This window comes from Physeter macrocephalus, chromosome 18, assembly GCF_002837175.3.
Source record: "Physeter macrocephalus isolate SW-GA chromosome 18, ASM283717v5, whole genome shotgun sequence".
NCBI lineage: Eukaryota > Metazoa > Chordata > Mammalia > Artiodactyla > Physeteridae > Physeter > Physeter macrocephalus.
The window spans coordinates 41,083,571-41,102,942 of NC_041231.1; the positions used below are offsets into that span (position 1 = coordinate 41,083,571).

Consider the following 19,372-nt stretch of genomic DNA (forward strand, 5'->3'; position numbering starts at 1 on the left):
CTAAGCCCGTGCGCCACAGCTACTGAGCCTGCGCACTAGAGCCCACGAGCCACAATTACTGAGCCTGCATGCCACAACTACTGAAGCCCACACGCCTAGAGCCCGTGCTCCGCAACAAGAGAAGCCACCACAATGAGAAGCCTGCACACCGCAACGAAGACCAAACACAGCCAAAAATAAATAAATTTACAAAAAACAAACAAACAACAACAAAAAAACTATAGTGTCCTGGAATTTAAAAAAAAAAAAAAAAGAAAGAAAACGAAGATGGGGGAGGAGGCAACACAGAAACAGAGGTCCACACAGTCTCGGAAGACGGACAGAGGTGGAGAAGGGGTAAATGACCTCGCAGTGAAAGCAGGGTCATGAGATGTATCTAGTCCCTGCCAGAGAACCGTAGAAGCCTCAGACTTCAGAGGCACCAAATGCCAGGGAAAGCGGTGGGTAGAAGGACATTTTTCTGGTCTGATCCCCAGGCCCCCACCTACCCACACAAGAGCCTGGAGTAGGCATGGGTGAGACCCTTCACCAGAAATGGGGGAAGCTGGACAGGCCCACATTCAGAAAGATGGGTGACAGCCCCTCTCCAGAGCCCATCCCCCACTGGGTTCCAGGACACTGGGACCAAGAAGACACCCCAGCAGGAGACTGGAGACTTCTCTGGAGAGACAGAATAGCCCTGGAGAAAACCCTCAGGTGCTGACATCTCCCAGTTTGGTGCACTTCCCCTAAAATGCACGTCTCAGCCCAGGAGCAGAGGCCCCAAGAGAGACCACCAGCCTCTCGTGGGTACTAATAAAAGTCAACATGTACTGAGAGCTCAGCATGTGCTACACTGTCCCAGCCATCTTCCATAATAATGGTGTCAATTTTATCCCCACTTTGCAGATGAGGGACAAAGGCCCAGGGGGTGAGGTGGGTCACTCAGTGAGGAAGTGCAGTGGCGGGTAGAGTCCCAGGCATTTGGGCTCCGAAGCCGGAGCTCCTGACATTCCACTTGGCTCAGGGAGGGAGGCGGCCCACGGCCCATAGCCTGCAAAGGTCTGGGAGCAGGGCAGTCACTGGAGGGGTCCCGGGCCACTCACCACTCATGGGTGAGCAGGTCAAACTCCCCGTACAGCTGGCCCATTGTGATGGACTTGGGGTTGAGCACGTAGTAGTTGACGGCCTCGTATACACCGCCGCTGATGGACGGCTGCCCTTTCAGTGACGTCATGGCAGCTGCCAGGATTCTGTAACACTGGGGAGAAGGGCCAGCCGAGAGTGAGACTCCAAGCTCCCTGGAGAGCAGGGCTGGAGTGGGCTGTGGGCCACGGCGGGCAGGAGGGTATTCTAAAGGCCAAGGAGGCACAAGTGGGGGCCAAGGCCCCTGTTGAGGCTGCTCTGCCCTCAGGCCCACTGTCTGGGCACTGGGCTGCCCAGCTAGGCTGCACTTATATTAGTCTTTTTTTTTTTTTTATACTGGAGTATAGAGAACAAACTTATGGTTGCCAGGGGGAAAGGGTGGGGGGAGGGATAGATTGGGAGTTTGGAACTGACATGTACACACTGCTGTATTTAAAATAGATAACCAACAAGGACCTACTATATAGCACAGGGAACACTTACGTTACTCTTGCCAGAGCCTGTGGGCCCAACGAGCATGAGGCCGTGCCGCACCACCGTGGTCTCATACAGCTGGATACACTTGGTCAGGAATCCTGGAAGGACATGGCAGGGAGCCCAGGGATCAGAGTGGGGGCTTAGATCCTGGTTCTGACACTAGCTTGCTGTGTGACCTGTGATGGGTTACCTCACTCCCTGCACCTCAGTTTCCTCATCTGTAAAATGGGGATGGGAGTAATACCTACCTCATAGGTAGAGGCAGGTGAAGCCCTGAGCACAGAGCCTGGCACAGAGCAGGAATTCTCTGCTAATGGCCAGCCATTATTTCCATTGTGACTATTATTCCCTAACATCCACTGGTCAGGTATCCAGCTGGCACAGGCTTGCTCAGTGAGGAACTGTCACAGGCCTCGAAATCAACTTCAGCTCCAAAGCTACCACCCAGCCTACTGAGAGCACAGCCCCAGGGAAGTGCTGGCCAACATGAGGCAAAATTCCAGGGACAAGATCCAGGGTCAGGGGCTTCCCTAGTGGCACAGTGATTAAGAATCCACCTGCCAGGCTTCCCTGGTGGCGCAGAGGTTGAGAATCTGCCTGCCAATGCAGGGGACACGGGTTTGAGCCCTGGTCTGGGAAGATCTCACATGCTGCAGAGCAACTAGGCCCGTGAGCCACAACTACTGAGCCTGCAGGTCTGGAGCTTGTGCTCCGCAACAATAGAGGCTGCGACAGTGAGAGAGGCCCACGCACCACGATGAAGAGTGGCCCCCGCTCGCCGCAACTAGAGAAAGCCCTTACACAGAAATGAAGACCCAACACAGCCAAAAATAAATAAATAAATAAAATTTTTTAAAAAAGAAATCCTGAATGCTAAAAATAACTTAAAAAAAAATCCGCCTGCCAATGCAGGGGACAAGGGTTCGAGCCCTGGCACCACAACTACTGAGCCTGTGCTCTAGAGCCCGTGAGCCACAACTACTGAGCCTGTGTCACAACTACTGAAGCCCACGTGCCTAGAGCACGCCAAAAATAATGCAGCCAAAAATAAATAATAAATAAATAAATAAAAGATCCGGTGTCGGTCAGGGTCTCTGACTGACCAAGACCAGAGCTGTAGGGGCAGCTGCCTGCTGCAGTGGCAGGCCAGACCCACACAGGTAGGGAATGAGCACATCACTTTAGCCCAAGAAGAGGGGTCCAGGAGAGCTATGCAGGTCTGGGGGCCCCTGCCAAAGGGACAAGGTCCAGTTATTTGGTGCTGGCAAAGCTGCCCCAAGGCCGTGAGGGAGAGAAGAATTTGAGGCTTCATTCAACTTGCCTGCTGGGGCCTCAGCAGGCCAGGGGGTGCTTAGGGCCGCATATGTAATGAAGAACGGTGAAGAGCAGGGGTGTGGATAGGCTCACCGTCTTCCCCCAACCCAGACATCAAACCCCATTCCCACCCCAAGGTGAGGATGGGGCAGAGGAGAGCCTCTGTCAAGGAGTAACAAGGCCAAGGGTGTGGTCCAAGCTGTGACTGCTCCTCCACGGGGAGGAAGGACAGCACCTGCTTCCCCACTGTGAAATAAAAGTCAATCTCTGTATCGTCTCTGCTCCTGGTTCCTGATGCATAGCTCCTCAAACCCTTGTAAACAGGGGTGCTTGGAGAACCTTCAAGTTCCAATATTTAGTCTCTAGTTCCTGACACAGAGCTCCTGTGTAATTTCCCCAAGTGTTAGGAACATCTTATGTTCTAATGAGGCAACTCTTGGTGGTGAACTCCTGGGAGGGGACTGGTCGCCAGAAGAAGCTTGGAACTTTCAGGCCCACCCTCATTCTCCGGAGATGGGAAAGGGTCTGAAAGTGGAGTTAATAAGTGACCATGCCTGCATGATGAATCCTCAGAAAAAGATCCCAAAAGTAAGGGTTTGGAGAGCTTCTGGATTGGTGAGCACATCCATGGGCTGGGAAGATGGCTCACCCCAACTCCACAGGGACAGACCTCGCCCTATGTATCTCTTCATCCCGCTGTTCATCTGTATCCTTTTTATCACATCCTTTATTATATAATAAATCAGCAAGCGTTCATGTTTCCCTGAGTTCTTTGAGCTGTTCTAGCAAATGATCAAGCCGGAGGTGGGGGGGTCATGGGAACCTCTGATTTGTAGCCAAATAGGACAGAGGCTGTGGGTAACCTGGGGACCCAGTACTTGCAACTAGTATCTGAAGTGGGGGCAGTCTTGTGGGACTAAGCCCATAACCTGTGGGGGTCTGTGCTAACTCTGATTAATGTCAGGATTGAATTGAATTGTAGAACACAGCTGTGTTCGAGAACTGATGAGCATAGGGTAAAACCCCATACATCTGGTGTCAGAAGTGTTGAATGTGAGAGTGAAGGAGAGTTTTTCCCTAGACTCCCACCACCTGAAGTGTCCCAGCGGAGATAGGGGCAGAGAGCCCCAGCCTGCCGCATGCCTGGCCAGGCGGGAGGGACCCTGAGGCCGGACTGCAACCTGGGGTGGCCGGACCCAGCCCTCCTCTGGCACCACAGGACGGTAGGGCCAGGGGCTCACCATCCACGTCCTTGAGGTTGTTCTTCTCACAGGCCTTGCGTATGGCCTCATCCAGGATGCCGTAGTCAGTTACCTCCTCCTTGATGGTGGGGAACAGGTCAGACACGATCCCAGAGAAGAGCTTGAGGTCCTCCTGCAGGAACTTGGGCACGTTCACGTCTCGGATGGCCCGGAGGCAAATCAGCTCCTGCAGCAGAGGCCCAGGTCAGACACCCCTCTAGCTGCTCCAGAGCCTCCCTAGAGCCCCACTCCCCAGACATCTCTTTGGATGCAGCTCACCTCATCCGTGCTGGGGTTTTCTCGCTTAAGGTTCCCGGCAGCTGAGATCACAGTCTTCACAGCTCTCATCCCGAAGTCATAGTGATCCTGTCACCACCATACAGGAGGAGGGGTGGGTGAGCATTGTCCCTCTCGGGTCTTCTGTCTGGAACACTCCCACCTGACACCTGGCCGTGCCTCATCGCCTAGCTCATAGCTGAAGTGTCACTTCCCCTGCAGGCCGTCTGCACCCACCTGCATGCCCCAGCCTGGGCCAGGTGCCCCACTTTGGGTTCCGGTGGTGCCCTCTACTTCACTCCCCCAGTGGCCCACTCCCCTTACCAGGTTACCTATCCTGGACCCCTGCTTGCCTCTTGGCCTCTGAGGGCGAGGAGTCTGCCTTGGTCATGGCTCAATCCCTGTGGTCCCAGCACAGCACCAAGGGCAGGGAGGCACTCAAGTTTTGTTCAAAAGGGGGATGAAGGAGTTTCCCATCTGTGCCACAAGCAGACTTGCCTCGATGGCCTTTGAGCTTCCTTCTAACATTCATCATATCTCTCCAGACCCACGCTTTCGGCCATACTACCTTGGCTTTCCCCGCTTTTGCCTCTGGTTCTGTTTCTCTCCATTATATAGCAGGTGTGTTGGAAATAGTTAAACTTATCATTTTGCCTCATGGTGCCAGACCAGGAAGCTACATCTGGACCTGACCCACATACCAGCACATTTCCCAGAAATCTTAGACTTGGAGCTGGATGAAGAGATGGGGCTTGCCTTTGGGTCATCAGCACTTGGGAAGGGTTGATTGCATTTCCAGAACCATGTGGGGATAGCTGCTCTATTGAGGGGGTACATTTTTGAAAGTGGATGGTTAGAAAGAGGGTGTGTGGAGGCGCTGGCACCTATGGTGCACTCTGTGGACAGCTGCTGTTTTCCCCGTAACAGAATGCTCCTCTAGCCCAAGGGTTTCAGTGGCCCCCACCTGGTCAAAGGCAGTATGGTCTCCCAAGCCACAGTGATGTTCATGCATGAGCAGGTCACCTAAAGAGAGCCCATTAGGGTGACACCAGGGACTTTTTTGGAACAATTAAGAAACTAAGCTGGTAGCATGTAAGCCCAGAGCTAGGGCTCATCTCTGCCACTGCAAAGGGGGAGACTGCCTGAGACTGGAGCCAAACAGGAAAGCTCATCTGCCAGTGCTGGTGCCTATACCAACAGCATGTGCCCCTAGAACCTGGGCTCAGCTCACTGAGGGGAAGTCCCTGGTGTTGGGAGGCTCGGGTGGAAGGGGTGCTGGTTGTCCCGCTCTGGTCCCACGAGACCTAGGTGCACTTGCTCTCCAGCCTTGGATTGTGTGGCTCTTGGTCTCTTACTGGCTGACCCTCGCTTGCACCTGAAGTAGCCCAGGTAGGCATCTGTTCCTGGCTCCTGCTCCAGCTCCCCTGTTCACCACATGAGCCTGGCCAGTCTCCTGCCTACTTAGGACCTCAGTGTCCTCAGCTGAGAAATGGGGATGTAATTCCTATCTCCTAGGGTTGCTAGAGGAAGGAAGCAGCTCTCAGACCCTGGAAGCTGGTTAGGGCAGGACCTCACCTGGGAACTGAGCTGCTCGGAGGACAGCTTGAAGGTGGTCGTGATCTTCTTGGCCAGCACATTGGCCTCGTTGAAGCCAAAGGAGTAGAGGGAGATCTCAGCGATCATGGCGTAATCCGGAACCATCATGGCCACAGGCCGGAATAGCGCCTGGGGCACATGGTATACGTGTGAATGGAGAGGCCGACCTCCCCCTCCCAGAGCACCACCTGCTCTCTGGACTGTCTGGTCCTCTGAAGGAAGCTCCACTGCCCTCCTCCCCCACCGATGCTTGGATCCTCCCTCCGCTGCGCCTGCCATAGCTGAGGCTCCTGCCCCCCTGTGAGTGGATCCCTGTGCCCCTTAGAAACCGGTCCTTTGTGTTGACTTGAACCTGCCCCTTACCTCCTCCCAAGCCCTGAGGACAAGCCTGGGCCCTCTTCTCCATGGCTGGGGGTGGGCTTCAGGGCCCCTGGGCAGGAGGGCTGCCACAGGGAAGCACAGTCCCTGATGTCCAGCAGCTGTGTGTACTTGCATAAGTGCTTTAGCATCTCTGAGCCCAGGCCACAACTCTGGTGCTTTCCATGCCCTGAGCAGCCTCCTGGACAAACCTAGGCCCAAACTCACCTTCAGGTTATCGGGCAGCTCCGTGCGACCAGCGTATCCCGGGTTCATGGTGATAAACACAGCGCAGGACTGCACAAGTGGGATCTCAACGCCTTCAAACATGAAGCGGTCCACCTACAGGGGTAGGGAGGGGTTGGTTCACCTGCCCCATCCTCTGGATGTTCCCCCTCATCCCTGTTGATGCCCCGGTCCTGGCTATAACTGGTCAGCCTGGGCTGGACCCCTGACCATGGGCTGGCTCCTCTCTCAGGATCTGGCCTAAGACCTCTGGTCCCAGTGGCTACCCGTGGCCTCCCAGGTCCCAGCTCCCTGAGGTCTTCACGTATCTTCTTCCACCCCCATTTCCCAACACTGATTCTCCTTAGACCTGGGCAAGCTCAGCCCTTACTAGGACCCAGGGCCTTACTGGGGTTGGGACACCTGCCAGCCTCCCAGCTCTTATCCCCAGGAGAAGACCTCTGACCACCCTGAACAAAACCAGAAGGACAAATGGCTGGGACTTTCCATAACGGTCAGGATGTGCGGAGGGACCGCTTCATCTACTGCAGCTTGGCCTAGGAGCTGTACCCAGAGTGGGGTAAGGATATGGGGCTCCCCGACTGGCTTCAGAAGTCCCCCAGAGACAGCTCTGCTGGGGTGGGGGGGACTGCCCAGTCCCCTGTGAGATGAGAGAGGCTGGGCTTAGGGCAGGCCTGAGCACCTGGCTCCTCACCCTACCAGTGTGGGGGGCTGCAAGGCGGCATGGGCGGGACGGGTATAGTTGAAGGGAAAACGTGGTCAGTTGCGGGAGGCGTGGATGGGGGTGGCCCCCGGGAGGCTCACCCGCTGTTGCTGCGCCTTCTGGATGGTGGTGATCTGCTGCGCCACCACAGACAGCACCTCGATATCGATGCGATTGAACTCATCGAAGCAGGCCCAGGCCCCAGCACTGAGGGGAGAATGTTGAGGGGGGATATGAGTTCAGAGCCCCCTGGCACCTCCAAGGGCCCCCGCTGACTCTGCTGGGGAGGAACCCTTCAGGGGTGCTCTCCATCAGCTCAGCCACAATCCCACCATGGCACCACTCTGTCCCAGTGGCCGCCAGGGGCCGAGGCTTTGACTCCTGTTATCCCATCCCCTCCCCTCCACCATCCCGTGAGGCTCCTCTTGGCAATGTCCTGGGAGAGCTCAGCCTTCTTGCCCTGTCTGTGCCACCTGCACACCCAGCCTTACCTGGCCAGGCCCTTGAAGAACTTGCCCATGGCCATGACGTCGAGCTGGTCGGAGCAGTTGAACACAACGGTCTGGATGGCCAAGGCCTTTCCCAGGTCTTTTGTGGTCTCAGTTTTCCCTGTGCCAGCTGGGCCAGCTGGGGCACCCCCAAACTTGAGGTGCAGGGCCCCAGTCAGGGTCAGGTAGCACCTGCGGGAGTGAGAGGAGATGGGTGTGGGCCATGCACCTTCCTCAGGAGTCCCACAGACACGAGGAGAGAGAGAGCCCCCAACCCCCACCGTCTTGGGCCCTGTGGAGGGGCAGCTGCTGCTCCTCCCCGTTCTCAGGGCCCCAGGTGGGCCCAGCCCTGGCTTCCAGGGTCAGGATTGGAGCCCTCGGCCACCTGATCAGTGCTCCCCCACCCCATGGCCCTGCAGCGCTTGGCTCAGGGACCTGCCAGGATGGCTGACCTGTGGCCACTCTTCCCTTCCTTTCCTCAAAACCCAATTTGAAAATCCAGCTGCTACTAAATACAGGCAGCCAGAGGAAACGACTGATTGCTTTAGAAGAGAAGTGTTCACTTTGTAAAGGGACTCGTCCGTTGTTTCTCTCAAGATCAATTCCTCTCTCGTGTTGAAAGGAGGATCTGACTGATAAAATCAGTAAAGCCCACACCCATTAGATGCTTACTGATCACCACACAGGTCCTAAGAGCTTTACACATCAGCTCACGAAACTCTCATAACCACCCTGAGAAAGCTGAAGAGGAAACTGAGGCATAGGGGGCGTTGAGCCACCTGCCCAAGGTCGCCCAGCCCATGACAGGCCGAGCCGGTTTTAAACCCGAAAGCTGAGCTCCTAACCTTTGATGGACTGACTGTGCCTTGTGGGCCCTGGACTCCTGGGCTAGTCAAAACTGGAGGGAGGGGCCCAGTGTGGGAGGGTACGTGGGGAGGGGGGCACTCACCTGTCTGTGAGGGGCGTGATCACCAGCCTCCCAGTGTTGCCTAGGTACTCGTAGCCATAGATGAACTTGGCATTCACGGCCCGGATGTACAGGTTGTTATTCATCCAGTAGTACCTAGCTTTGCAGGGAGATAGGTTCCCAGGCCATGTGGACCACGGGCCATTGGGCAGGGTGTGTGGTAGGGGAGAGGCGGTTCTTTTGGGGAGTGAAATCATCTAGGTGCCCAACTTGCCCCAGGGCCCTGAGGGCAGGGACCACCCTATTGTAGTTGACTCCCCACGTCCCTTGACCCTTCCTGCTGCTGTTCTGGCCCTGGACGTGGCCACACCACCTGCCTCCTCACCTCAGCTGTGAGATCCACTCGAAGTCATTCACACTGACCACATTCTCCTGGATCAGCTTGTTCACCACATCCTTGGCGTGGACCTCGATGACGATTAGCGCTGACAGCAAGGCTCGCTGCATGGGGGACAGCTTCCCCCGCACCATTGCCACCAGGTCACTGAGCTGCAGGAGCCGGGGGATACCATCAGGAATAGGCAGGGCCACGCTGCGGGCAGGATTCCCCTCCCTCGTTCAGAGGGTGGGCTTCCGCCAGGAACAATCCCTCTATTCTGGGGGCTTCTGATGGTCTGGGATGGGTGGGGTGCAGTGACCAGGCAGGGGGAGGGCAGGCAGGGCACTGGTCACATGGGAAGTCTGGCAGGGAAGTGATAAAAACGGAGGCACATGCATGGCATCTGCCTCCCTGCAGCGTATGGTGTCAAGGGCCAGGTGAGGTGGTGGGGCCTGGTGAGGAGCTCGAGGAAGGAGTGTGGTGAGGAGCCGGTGCACAGAGTGAGTGCAGGCTGCGGGGTAGCCCAAGAGGACTCCAGGAGGAGGCTCCCATCGTGACCTTCGGGATAGGGGCATCTGCCTGTCCTCAGAGCTCCCCTCAGAGCCCCCATCCCTCCCACTTGTGGTTGGTCATGAGACACTCATTTCAAGGGTGTCTGACTTTCTACTCTTTGGCTCCAACCACAGGCCTCTTCCAGGATCAATACACAACAAAGGTCCTGGAGGGCCTGGGCTCTCCCAGTGTGTGAGGTGTTTGTGGGGAGCAGATGGTGACCCCCTTGAGTCCCACCTGCCGGGCGAGCTGGGGGAACAGCTGGGTACTGAGGTTGCTGGCCTCCAGAGCCTCTTCCACCTCCATGGTCCAATAGGTCTGGCACCCGGCGATGGTCACCTGGCCAGGCCAGTTCAGAACCCACTGAGTCCTGAGCATCTGGGATGATAACACAGACGGGGCTGACCCAGGAAGCTGCCAGCCCCGACCCTGCACACTTTTTCCCTTAAATGTCATCTGTGCTTCTGGTCTCAGGTTGTTAATTCCACCTCGAAAGCAGAGAAGCCATTAAGCTCTGGGCCTCTCAGGGCTGGGCAGAGTCATTACTTCCTCTGCAGAGGAGACCTGGAAGCAGAGGGGTGGGAGCCCAGGATTGGGGAACACACAGTCCTGAGTTCAAATCCTGACTGCCACCTATGAATCACATGCCCTTTGGGCAGGAAACATCTCTTGGCTACTTTGTAGGATAAGGCTTAACCCCCAGGCTAGTCGCTGATTGTGGGACTGAGAGAGGTAATGGGGGTGAAGTCCCATCCCAGGGCCTGGCACACAGTGAGTGCATGAAACATAACAACAGCAACTGATTATCACTAGGAGCCAGTCTCACTTTTCAGAGGGTGTTTTCAGATTCCTCCCTGAATGGGGCCCAAGGACCCTTTGCCCCCAGAGACACTCTGGCTGACTGAGAGCAGCAGCAGCCAAGGCTGTAGTCTGAGGATGAGGTAGACAGGTAGCCCAGCCCCCGTGATAGAGCAGAGAGGCACTGAGAAAGTAGCAAACGGAAGAACGAGTAGGTTGGGAGGCTGCGCTGGGAGGGGAGGCATGGCTCACTGTGGGGTAGGCCTTGATGGCTCTCTCAATGATGTCCCGCACACTGGCCTTCATGCTGTGTTCCACCTCTCGCAGCCAGTCCTCCACGTTGCTGGACGGGTAGATGGAGAAGGACAACTGCACCTCCTCACCCTCTGCCGAGTACATATGTGTGATCTCCAGGTCCTCCTGGAAGAGCAGCTGTGGGCAGGGGGCAGTTAAGAGTGGGGTTACCCTCAGAGTGCCCAGAAGCCCTGCCCACCAGAGCCCCAGCGCTGACCCCGCCTGTGTCCTCCACCTTCAGAAGGTGGCTCTCACGTTTGGAAGAGAGCTCCACCTTGGCTGGGGCTTCCCTGACTGCTTGTGGGCAAGATGGGACTGCCTTGTCCCCAGCTCTGGCCCAGCCCACTTGGGGAAGGAGGCTAAGCCTGCCCTGCGTGTCCCCCTCCTGCGCAGGCCTGTGTGGCCTCCCTCGTAGATGAAGAACAGGGCAAGGAGAGTCAGGAGCCTCTGGCCTCATGGGTTTCTCCGCCTATCCAGAACCTCAGTGTATGGCAGGGGCCAGGGATCCCCTGGGTGAAAGGGTCCCCCAACTCTGAGCCAAGGGCTCTGCAGCTGACCTTCCTCCCACAGGCCCCAGGTATGTCTCTAAGAGCCAGGAATCTCACTTGCCACCTCATTTCCTGCTAAAGAGACTTGAGGTGAGATAAGAGGTGTGCTCCCTGGGAAGGTGCCCCAGTGCTCCTGGCCCTGAGCCCTTGGCCCAGTTACCCACCTGGGCGATGTTCTCAAAGCACTTGCGCAGGTGGGGCTGCACAGCTGTGGGGTCTTTCGTCTGGGACAAGATCTCGAGTAGCTCATCATCAGACAGGAAGTAGAATCTGCCAGGGGAACAGTGGTGAGGGAGTGGGTCAGGCAGCCCCTAGGTCCCAGCTGCCCCAGTACCACTGACATCCCTGCACCCCAGCCTGGAGGGGCACTGGGGCCCCAGCCTCGTGGACAGGCACTGACAGAGTGGGCATGGGCCGGTGGTGCCCACCTGGGGAAGGCACTCCTCTTGGTCTCCAAGTACTTGCTGAGGCCCTTCTGCACCATGTCCAGCAGCTTGTTGCAGTCCTGCAGGCTGTCCAGCAGCCTCTGGTCAGAGCACACATTGATCACCTGGATGGCCCGGGTCAGAGAGAAACTGGAAGTAAGAGTGGTCTGACCGGGAAGCAGCAAGGTGGGCTCAGAGAGGACCCATGCCCACCACGTAGACACCCTCAGTGGGGCCCAGGAAGAGATGGGGGCAGGAAAATTGCCCCGAGCCAGGGGCTGCCTCCATCACCCCTGTCAGCCCCACAGAAAAGAAGTCTATGATCAAAAAAAATAGGGTTAACCAAAGCCAAGTAATTTGATTTGTTGTAGGACTTGTCAGGGTCTTTAAAAATACTAATGTGGACTGCAAATCTCCAAGAGGAAAACCATCAACTGTTGTGTTTCTGAGGAGTGTCTCTCAAGACTGGGGAGACCACCCAGGGGGACACGGTCCAAGACCAAAGCCTTGGACTTGTCCTCCAGTCTTTCTTGTTCAGTAAGAGACAAGACCAGGAGGCTCCCCAGGGGTCCCAGCCGCCCCCTCCCATCCCCGTGTGAGCTCGCCTCCCGGTTCTCGTAGGCATTCTTCATGATCTTCTTCCAGATCCTCTCCATGGTCTGGTAGCGCTTGCTCTCTACCGGCAACTGCCTGTTGATGTCCTCGGAGCTGAAGATGGGCTCCAGGTAGAGCCAAGCCCGCTGACAATTCAGCCACTCCTCTAGCACCTCCTGGACAGGGCATGGACTGTCAGTGCCTGGGGTTCAAGTTGGGTCCTGTCCCCCATGACCTAGACATTCTATCCCACTAGAGTTCTAGGCAGAGCACTGGGCACCAGAGCCAATGTCCACAGGGAAATTCCTAGATGGCGCTGTCAGCCACGGTACTCCAGGGAACAAAGAGGCTGCATGGATGTCTGCCCTCCAGAGAAACCGCAAATCCCCCACAGGATGCCCAATCCTCCAACAGAGCCAGGGGAGCCACTCTTCCTATGACAGAACCACGCCCCAACCAGCAAACCCTAAAGTAACAAGGAAAGAGCCCAGTGCATGGAAAACCAAACCAGTCTCCTCTTCTGGGAGGACTTTGGGTCTATGACCCCTGGATTCTTTGAGGTGTACTGGGACTTGAGCTTGAGATCCCCTAACATACTCTGTGAAACATCAGTCCAAGAGTGAGACCTCTTCAAGCCACTTTCCCCTCTGCCTCCAGAGTCCCCTTTCCAAATTTATCTCTTGCCATTTCCTATCATTGCAAACCCATTCATTCATTCATTCATTCTCTTCTTCATGAGACGTGTGCTGTGGCCAGCCTGTGTCAGGCCCAGGTCAGGTCCATGTGGGCTCCAGAGGAAACAGAGGAAGGTGTGGTCCCTGCCCTTGAGGAGCCCACCATCCTCTAAACGGCCAGTTCTGCCTCTGAATCACCAAGGGCCCAGTGTGTGTGATGGGTTCTGTAAGAGGAACAGACCAAGGGCCTCGATGGGAATACCTTGCAGGCAGGTGTGGGGGAATCAGTGAGGGCCGCCCGATGCTGAGCCTTGGAGGAGATGGAACTCCCGGTAGAGAGGACAGTGTGAGCAAAGGACGGAGACCCAGGGACAATGCTGATGAGCTCAGGCCTCTCTGGGTGACCCGAGGAACATACAGGCAAGCCCTCCTCGCTCAGCTTCTGGCCTTCACTGGAAGTTTCTGAACAGCTCCCAGAAACGGGCTGTCAGAATCATACCAGTAGGCTTGGCCCTGGCACTGACCTCAGGGCTCTGCAGATAGCGCCAGCCACTGGGCTTGAGAGCCCCAAAGAGCAGCGGTCCCTAGTGCCCTGGCTCTCTTACCCCGAGCCAGCTCCAAGTGAGAAGCTGCGAGTGAGAAGCTCAGGGCCGAGTAGGAGGGGACTTTGAGGAGCCTCAGGGCCTTGTGGTGTCCAACCCAGAAAGTCCTGAGACTGGAGGTCCTAGCTGTCCCAAGCCTAGGCAGCACTTTGGGGGTCTGCTGGCAGCTCTCACACCCCTCCTCAGCTGCAGCTTTGGACCAAACACGGGCCCCACCCGCACGTTCTGAATTGCCTCCTCCAGCAGCCGAACCTGAGATGGAGAGACCCATTCTAGTCCCCCTCCTCTTTGTGAGGGGCCTGTCAGAGAGCCAGGAGCTATGCAAACCTCAGCAAGGCACTCCACTGCTTCCAGCTCCACCCAGACACCATAAAGAGCAGCCTTGGGACAGGGTGCTGCGAGGGTTGGGGGATGGGGGGAGGTGAGGACAGGAAGGGCCCACCTGGGTCAGCTTCAGCTTGTTCTCCCAGGAGTTGATGCGTTGCTCGAAGGGCTTCTTGTAGGGCGAGAAGGTCATGCTCTGGGTCATGACGATGTGGTCATCAAGCAGTTGAGAGGCCTCATCTGGGCTCTTGAGGATGTGGGTCTCTGTCTCCTTGTAGGGCATCACGTTGAACAGGATGGTGGACCACTCCTTCTCCATCTTGTCCAGTGCCTGCAGTAGGGACGAGTCAAGGCTGCGTCCCGGGAAAGAGCTGGTCCACACTGAGCAGCACTGGGCAGGGAAGGGCAGGTTCTACCCGGCCATGATCTTCACTCAGGCCCCCTCAGCAAACTCTCAGCTTGTCTGGTCAACAAATCCCCCATGGACCCTCATCGGAATCCAAGGCTGACTCGCTCTCACATGTGGTGTATGTATACAACATGCATGTACAAGCATGTTGGGAGGCAGCTAAGGCACTGGTTAGGAGCTCTGGTCCCAGTTCCAGCCCTTATTGGCTATGCCACCTTGGCCAGTTGCGGAACCTCTCTGAGCCTTAATTTGTTCATCTGTTAAATGAGGTAATGCAATCAGCACCTTCCTGAGAGAGGAATAACTGAGTAATAATAGGGATGGTAGACACCATGCCAATCACTTCATATGCATTATTAATACACTTAATAGGATGCACCTCAACCTCTGGGCCTGGTGAATGACCCCAGGGATGGGGCCCAGTACTGTCACCTTCCCACGCCATTGGGCAGCATGTGGGTGGGGCAGGGAAGGCCTGCTGGTGGTGGCCCACCTGCTCGATGGCATACTCCTTGCCAGCCACCTCGGCCACCTTACTGATGCTCTCATTGTGGTCCTGCAGGTTCATCTCAAGGCAGCGGGCGAAGGTCAGGTTGGCCTTGGGCCTGACATTAATGTTGATCTCACTGGACAGCATGTCCCAGTGCCGGGTCCTCATACCAGGGTTGCGCAGCCCCTGGATCAGCGGGATGTACGGCTTGAACTCCTCAATGCGGGCCTGGATGTCTAAGGCCACATCCTGGCAGGCTGCCGGGCAGGGCAGGCAGGGGTGAGAGGCAGCTGGCACAGGCAGGGAAGGAGGGGATGGGCTGGCTGGGCTGCCTACCTGGGATGTCCTTGAACTGCTTCACGCACTTGTGCATGGTCTTGAACGACTCGATGACGTTCTTCTCCAGCTGCTCTGCGTCGATGGCTGACAGGGGGTCGTTCATCCAGCTCTCCGACCAGCGCAGCCAGTCGGAGGCTGTGGTCCAGAGGTCCAGGTAGGGCTGGAACTCCTTCACCATCCTGGAGAGCTTGTCATACTGCAGGGGCAGAAAAACGGGCTGTGTCGGGGTGCTCCCCAGTCTCCCTCCACGCTGCTCCTTCTGGGGCCCCTCCTTGCTCTTGGCTGCTGTCCCTGATCCTGTCCCCATGGACTCAGGCCTGGCCTCCCTTCTTCCTTCCCCCGATGGGCTCTGGGCTCTGAGTGGCTGAGCAAGGCCTGCACTGAGCCTCCAGCCTCCTGCTTGGGTCCAGGCAGCCTCCTCGCCCTGGGGGCCGGGAGACGAGGGTAAGCTCTTCTCTGCAGCTTGCTCAGTCCTGCCCCCACCAAATGCCAGGGCCCTGCCACTTGGCAGCTGGCTCCAGACGTGGCCACAAATGCCACGGGCTCCTCCTCGAGCCCTTCTCAGGGCTGGGGGGCAGTGCGCCCAGAGAAGGCCTACGTTGGTGACGGGCAAGCCAAAGATGCGCTGGCGGTTGTTGTAGAGCATCGCCAGCTGCTGGCAGTCCTTCAGCTGCTTCTTGACCCGCCGCACCTCGTTGGCAATCTCATGCGCTCGCACAATCTCCACGTGGGTGGAGAAGCCAGCTACCACCAGCTGCAGGCCAAGGAGCAAGGGATCAGAGGCCTCTGTGGGCCCACCTATGCCCACACATCCCCACGCATACCCAGGGAAACTGAGGTCCCCAGAGCATCAACATCTCCCAGTTCTGAGGGGACTTTCTCCTGGAGTGAGCGGTTCCTGGCCCATCACACAGGCAGCTGACCACCGCACAGTAACACAGCAAGGTCAGATGGAGACCCAGTGCCCATGAGGACACAACAGAGGGGTTGGGGCTCTTTGCTACTCTGAAATTTCCTGGAACTTGCTGCCCAGCAACCTCTCTGGCCTTTCAGTTCATTCTTTTAGCCACTTGTTCACTCACCCAGCAAATACTGACACAGCACCTCCTGACTGCAAGGGGCAAGGCCTGGCCCTGGAGAGGTGTGTGTGTGTGTGTGTGTGTGTGTGTGTGTGTGTGTGTGTGTGTGTGTGTGTGTGTGTGTGTGTGTGTGTGGTGTGTGGTGTGTGTGTGTGGTGTGTGTGTGTGTGGTGTGTGTGTGTGTCTTCTCAACCCAGCCCCACCTGCAGCCCTTCCAGCTTCTCCTGGAAGTTGTTCTGATCCATGATCTGGATTTTGCGGAACTTCTCCTCATCTTCCATGTGTTGCTGCCGTACCATCTCTATCTGCCCGAGGATCTTAGCAGGCCAGCTGCTGGCAGCCCATCTGGATGGGGCAGGGGTGGGTTATGGGGGGGAATGTCACACTGAAATCATGGGGTGTGCAGGCCAGGGTGAAGGGGAGAATGGGGGATCCAGGCGGCAGCTGGAGTAGCCGGGGCTGGGCAACCGGGAGGTAGAAGTGAGCCTGGAGGCAGCCACTGCCACCACTGCAGTGTGGGGCTGCCTGGCAGGGAAAGCAGTCCCCACCCTGGGATTGTGGGCAGCTTCCAGGGAGATGCACACCCAATGTGCCCAGTGCAGTGACAGGACAAGAAGGGAATGGTTTCCAAAATGAGAGAAGCGATCCTGAGTTCCCCAGGTCTGTAAGGGGCCTCAGCTCAGATGAGGCAAAGTGACAGCCTCTAGCCTAGCCTGCATTTCCTTGGTGACCAGACAGGGCCACCAGACCAGCTTCCTTCATATCGACTCCCTCTGCCTGGCTGACCTGGTGGCCCTCTGGGCTTCAGAGATTCTGCCTGCAGTTGGCCTTGGGCTGCAGATCCTTGGGGAGGCCACCCTGAGCACCAGGATGTCCCACAAAGCAGATGACTTAGGGCTCCTGGGCAGGGTTCCCAGGAGACAGTGCCAGTCTCTCCCAGACCCTGGCTACCTGGAGCCAGCCCCAGGCTATAAGACAGGCTGGGCAAGGGGTCTCTTGACCTCAATAAGGCAGTCCCAACCTGAGGCTATTTCCTATGAGGCTCTCGAGCTGGGTGGGGACAAGTGCTCCTCCCCAGGGACCGCCCACCAGGCTGGGCTTTGCCTTCTCGCCATGCTCCCAAGGACCCCCAAGGGCCTCAACCACAAACAAGGGGATCCCAGGCACGGTGAACATGTGTAAGTCAGGCCAATGACGGGATAGAGAATGGAGACAGAGTGGGGGGCAGCAGGGTCCCTAGACCAAGAGGGCCAAATGATTTCCTTCTGCCCCACTGGCCACGTGGCCCTGGCCCGTGTGGAGCCGTGTGACTGCACAGCCTACAGCCACCATGGCTCAGCAGCTCCTCCCCCACCTCCCGCTCTCCGCCACCCGCCTGCAGTGGGGACTGCCCTCACACTCACTTGTCATTGAAGTCATCTGTGCTGAGGTTGTAAAAGAACTCGTCCATGACTTGGTAGTCGTCCATGACCTTCACAATCCGATCCTGCACGTATAGGCATTGATGAGAACTACGTGTACCCGGGAGGTGGGAGGGTAACTGGGACCAGGCTCCCCAAAGTGGTTGGGTGTTAGGGAGAGGCTGCCCTCTTCCAGAGAGGGGAGGCCTGGGGTGGTGGAGGAGGTGCTGGCATTGGGCTCAGGGCTCCAAGGGCCTGGGCCACCACACTTCCAAACTCCAGCCCCCCACTCATGCCCTCCTGACCTCCCAAACAGCATAGCTCTGAATCTGCATCGTGCACCCAGCCTCATAACCCTCCGAGCCCACCTGTCCTCTGTGTGTCTACCTCACTCCCAGCCTCCTGGCTCCTGCTCTCCCAGCCCCTGCCTGTCCCCAGCCCCCAGCCCCCCATATACCCGCCTCACCTCCAGCCCCACCAGCTTCTCGGGGATGCCCTTCATCCACTCACGAAGCTCAGCCAGCTCCTCAATGCTGCCGGGCTTCTCGTAGATCTTGCGGCTGATTCTGCGGAACCCTTCACAGATCTGGCAGGAGGGGGAGGGCGCTGGGGAGGCCGTGTGCCCCTCCCTTGCCTTCCCAGGGGCCTGCTCCTCCTTCTTGGTCCCAGTATCTCCCAACAGAGAACTGCCCCCACCCCACCACAACCTACGGTTCATTCCGAAAAGAGGTGCTCCCTTCCAGAGCACTGGGGAGCTGAGGGTCACCCAGCGCGTTTCCCCCTCCCCAGCTGCCTGCACCTGCACACCCTCAGCTCTGCGAAATGATCCATCTCAGGGTGTTCTTTGTGAGGGGTTCCCAGCTCTTTACAAGTCCAGGGGAAAAGATAGCAGCCCCCACTTCCTGGGACCTCCCATATGACCCCAGGCAGGGTCGAGGCAGGGTGACTTCCAGACCCTTCCATTGGCCTGGATGTCTGCAGACACCCCTGAGCATCACTCATGGGAGTTCACTACGTATGCACGGTGTGGGTGCTGGTGCGGTCTCTGGGGCTGGGCAGGTGGGCACCTACATCATCCACCTCCTTGTGCAGATTCTTAGCCAGGATGTCCAGCATGGAAGTGGCCAGGGCCTTGCACTTCTTGGACAGGCTCTGTTTGACATTGTCGACGTTGACGTAGAAGGGCCCGATGATGATGATGCTGGGCAACGAGCTGTCCACGATCTCTTTCTCCTGCAGGTGGGTGAGCACCACCTCCCGCACCTCCTCGGCCGACGGGCACTGCGTCTGGAAGGCCCTGTGGACAGCGGGCACCCACGAGGGGCAGAGGGTGGTGAGAGGGTGAGTGGGGGTCACACAGGCAGACATACTCCGACACACCCACGCACTTGAGGAAGGTGCCAACGTCATTGTTGTTCAGTTCCAGGTACTTTCTGTACTCCTTGGCGTAGGCCTGCAGTGGGATCATGGCCTTGCACACAGCATTGGAGATGACGGCCCGCAGCTCCTCCACCAGCAGCTCATGAAGCCCCACTGACTCCAGCAGTGGGTCACCGCTGATGAAGATGTCCTCCATCACCAGCTGTGGGGCAAGGTGGGGAGGCGCACAGAGCTGGATGAGCCACAGGGCAGGCGGGCAGAAGGGTTGGAGTGTGGTCCAAAGACTGAGCGAGTGGCAGCGTGGCAGAGCATAGACAGCATAGTGGGGGCAGGGCAGAGGGTCTGCTGCCACGTC

The 19,372-nt window shown here is 57.3% G+C and overlaps 1 protein-coding gene across 1 annotated transcript in view; it reads right to left on the bottom strand.

Moving 5' to 3' along the window:
• The window catches only part of DNAH1 (dynein axonemal heavy chain 1), a 72,963-nt gene that overhangs the window by 28,003 nt on the left and 25,588 nt on the right, over positions 1-19,372 (bottom strand). Inside the window, exons 12-35 of the mRNA XM_028478985.1 lie at positions 19,026-19,219; positions 18,709-18,934; positions 18,104-18,223; positions 17,641-17,723; positions 16,441-16,582; positions 15,757-15,912; positions 15,156-15,354; positions 14,823-15,076; positions 14,039-14,251; positions 12,332-12,496; positions 11,730-11,851; positions 11,466-11,571; positions 10,712-10,891; positions 9,899-10,039; positions 9,116-9,279; positions 8,773-8,886; positions 7,827-8,015; positions 7,437-7,542; positions 6,615-6,728; positions 6,009-6,158; positions 4,437-4,523; positions 4,158-4,344; positions 1,609-1,700; positions 1,086-1,240 (exon numbers count right to left, since the gene is read on the bottom strand). Of these exons, the coding sequence (XP_028334786.1) occupies positions 1,086-1,240; positions 1,609-1,700; positions 4,158-4,344; positions 4,437-4,523; positions 6,009-6,158; positions 6,615-6,728; positions 7,437-7,542; positions 7,827-8,015; positions 8,773-8,886; positions 9,116-9,279; positions 9,899-10,039; positions 10,712-10,891; positions 11,466-11,571; positions 11,730-11,851; positions 12,332-12,496; positions 14,039-14,251; positions 14,823-15,076; positions 15,156-15,354; positions 15,757-15,912; positions 16,441-16,582; positions 17,641-17,723; positions 18,104-18,223; positions 18,709-18,934; positions 19,026-19,219 (3,659 nt within the window). The remainder of the gene's footprint in view (positions 1-1,085; positions 1,241-1,608; positions 1,701-4,157; positions 4,345-4,436; positions 4,524-6,008; positions 6,159-6,614; positions 6,729-7,436; positions 7,543-7,826; positions 8,016-8,772; positions 8,887-9,115; positions 9,280-9,898; positions 10,040-10,711; positions 10,892-11,465; positions 11,572-11,729; positions 11,852-12,331; positions 12,497-14,038; positions 14,252-14,822; positions 15,077-15,155; positions 15,355-15,756; positions 15,913-16,440; positions 16,583-17,640; positions 17,724-18,103; positions 18,224-18,708; positions 18,935-19,025; positions 19,220-19,372) is intronic.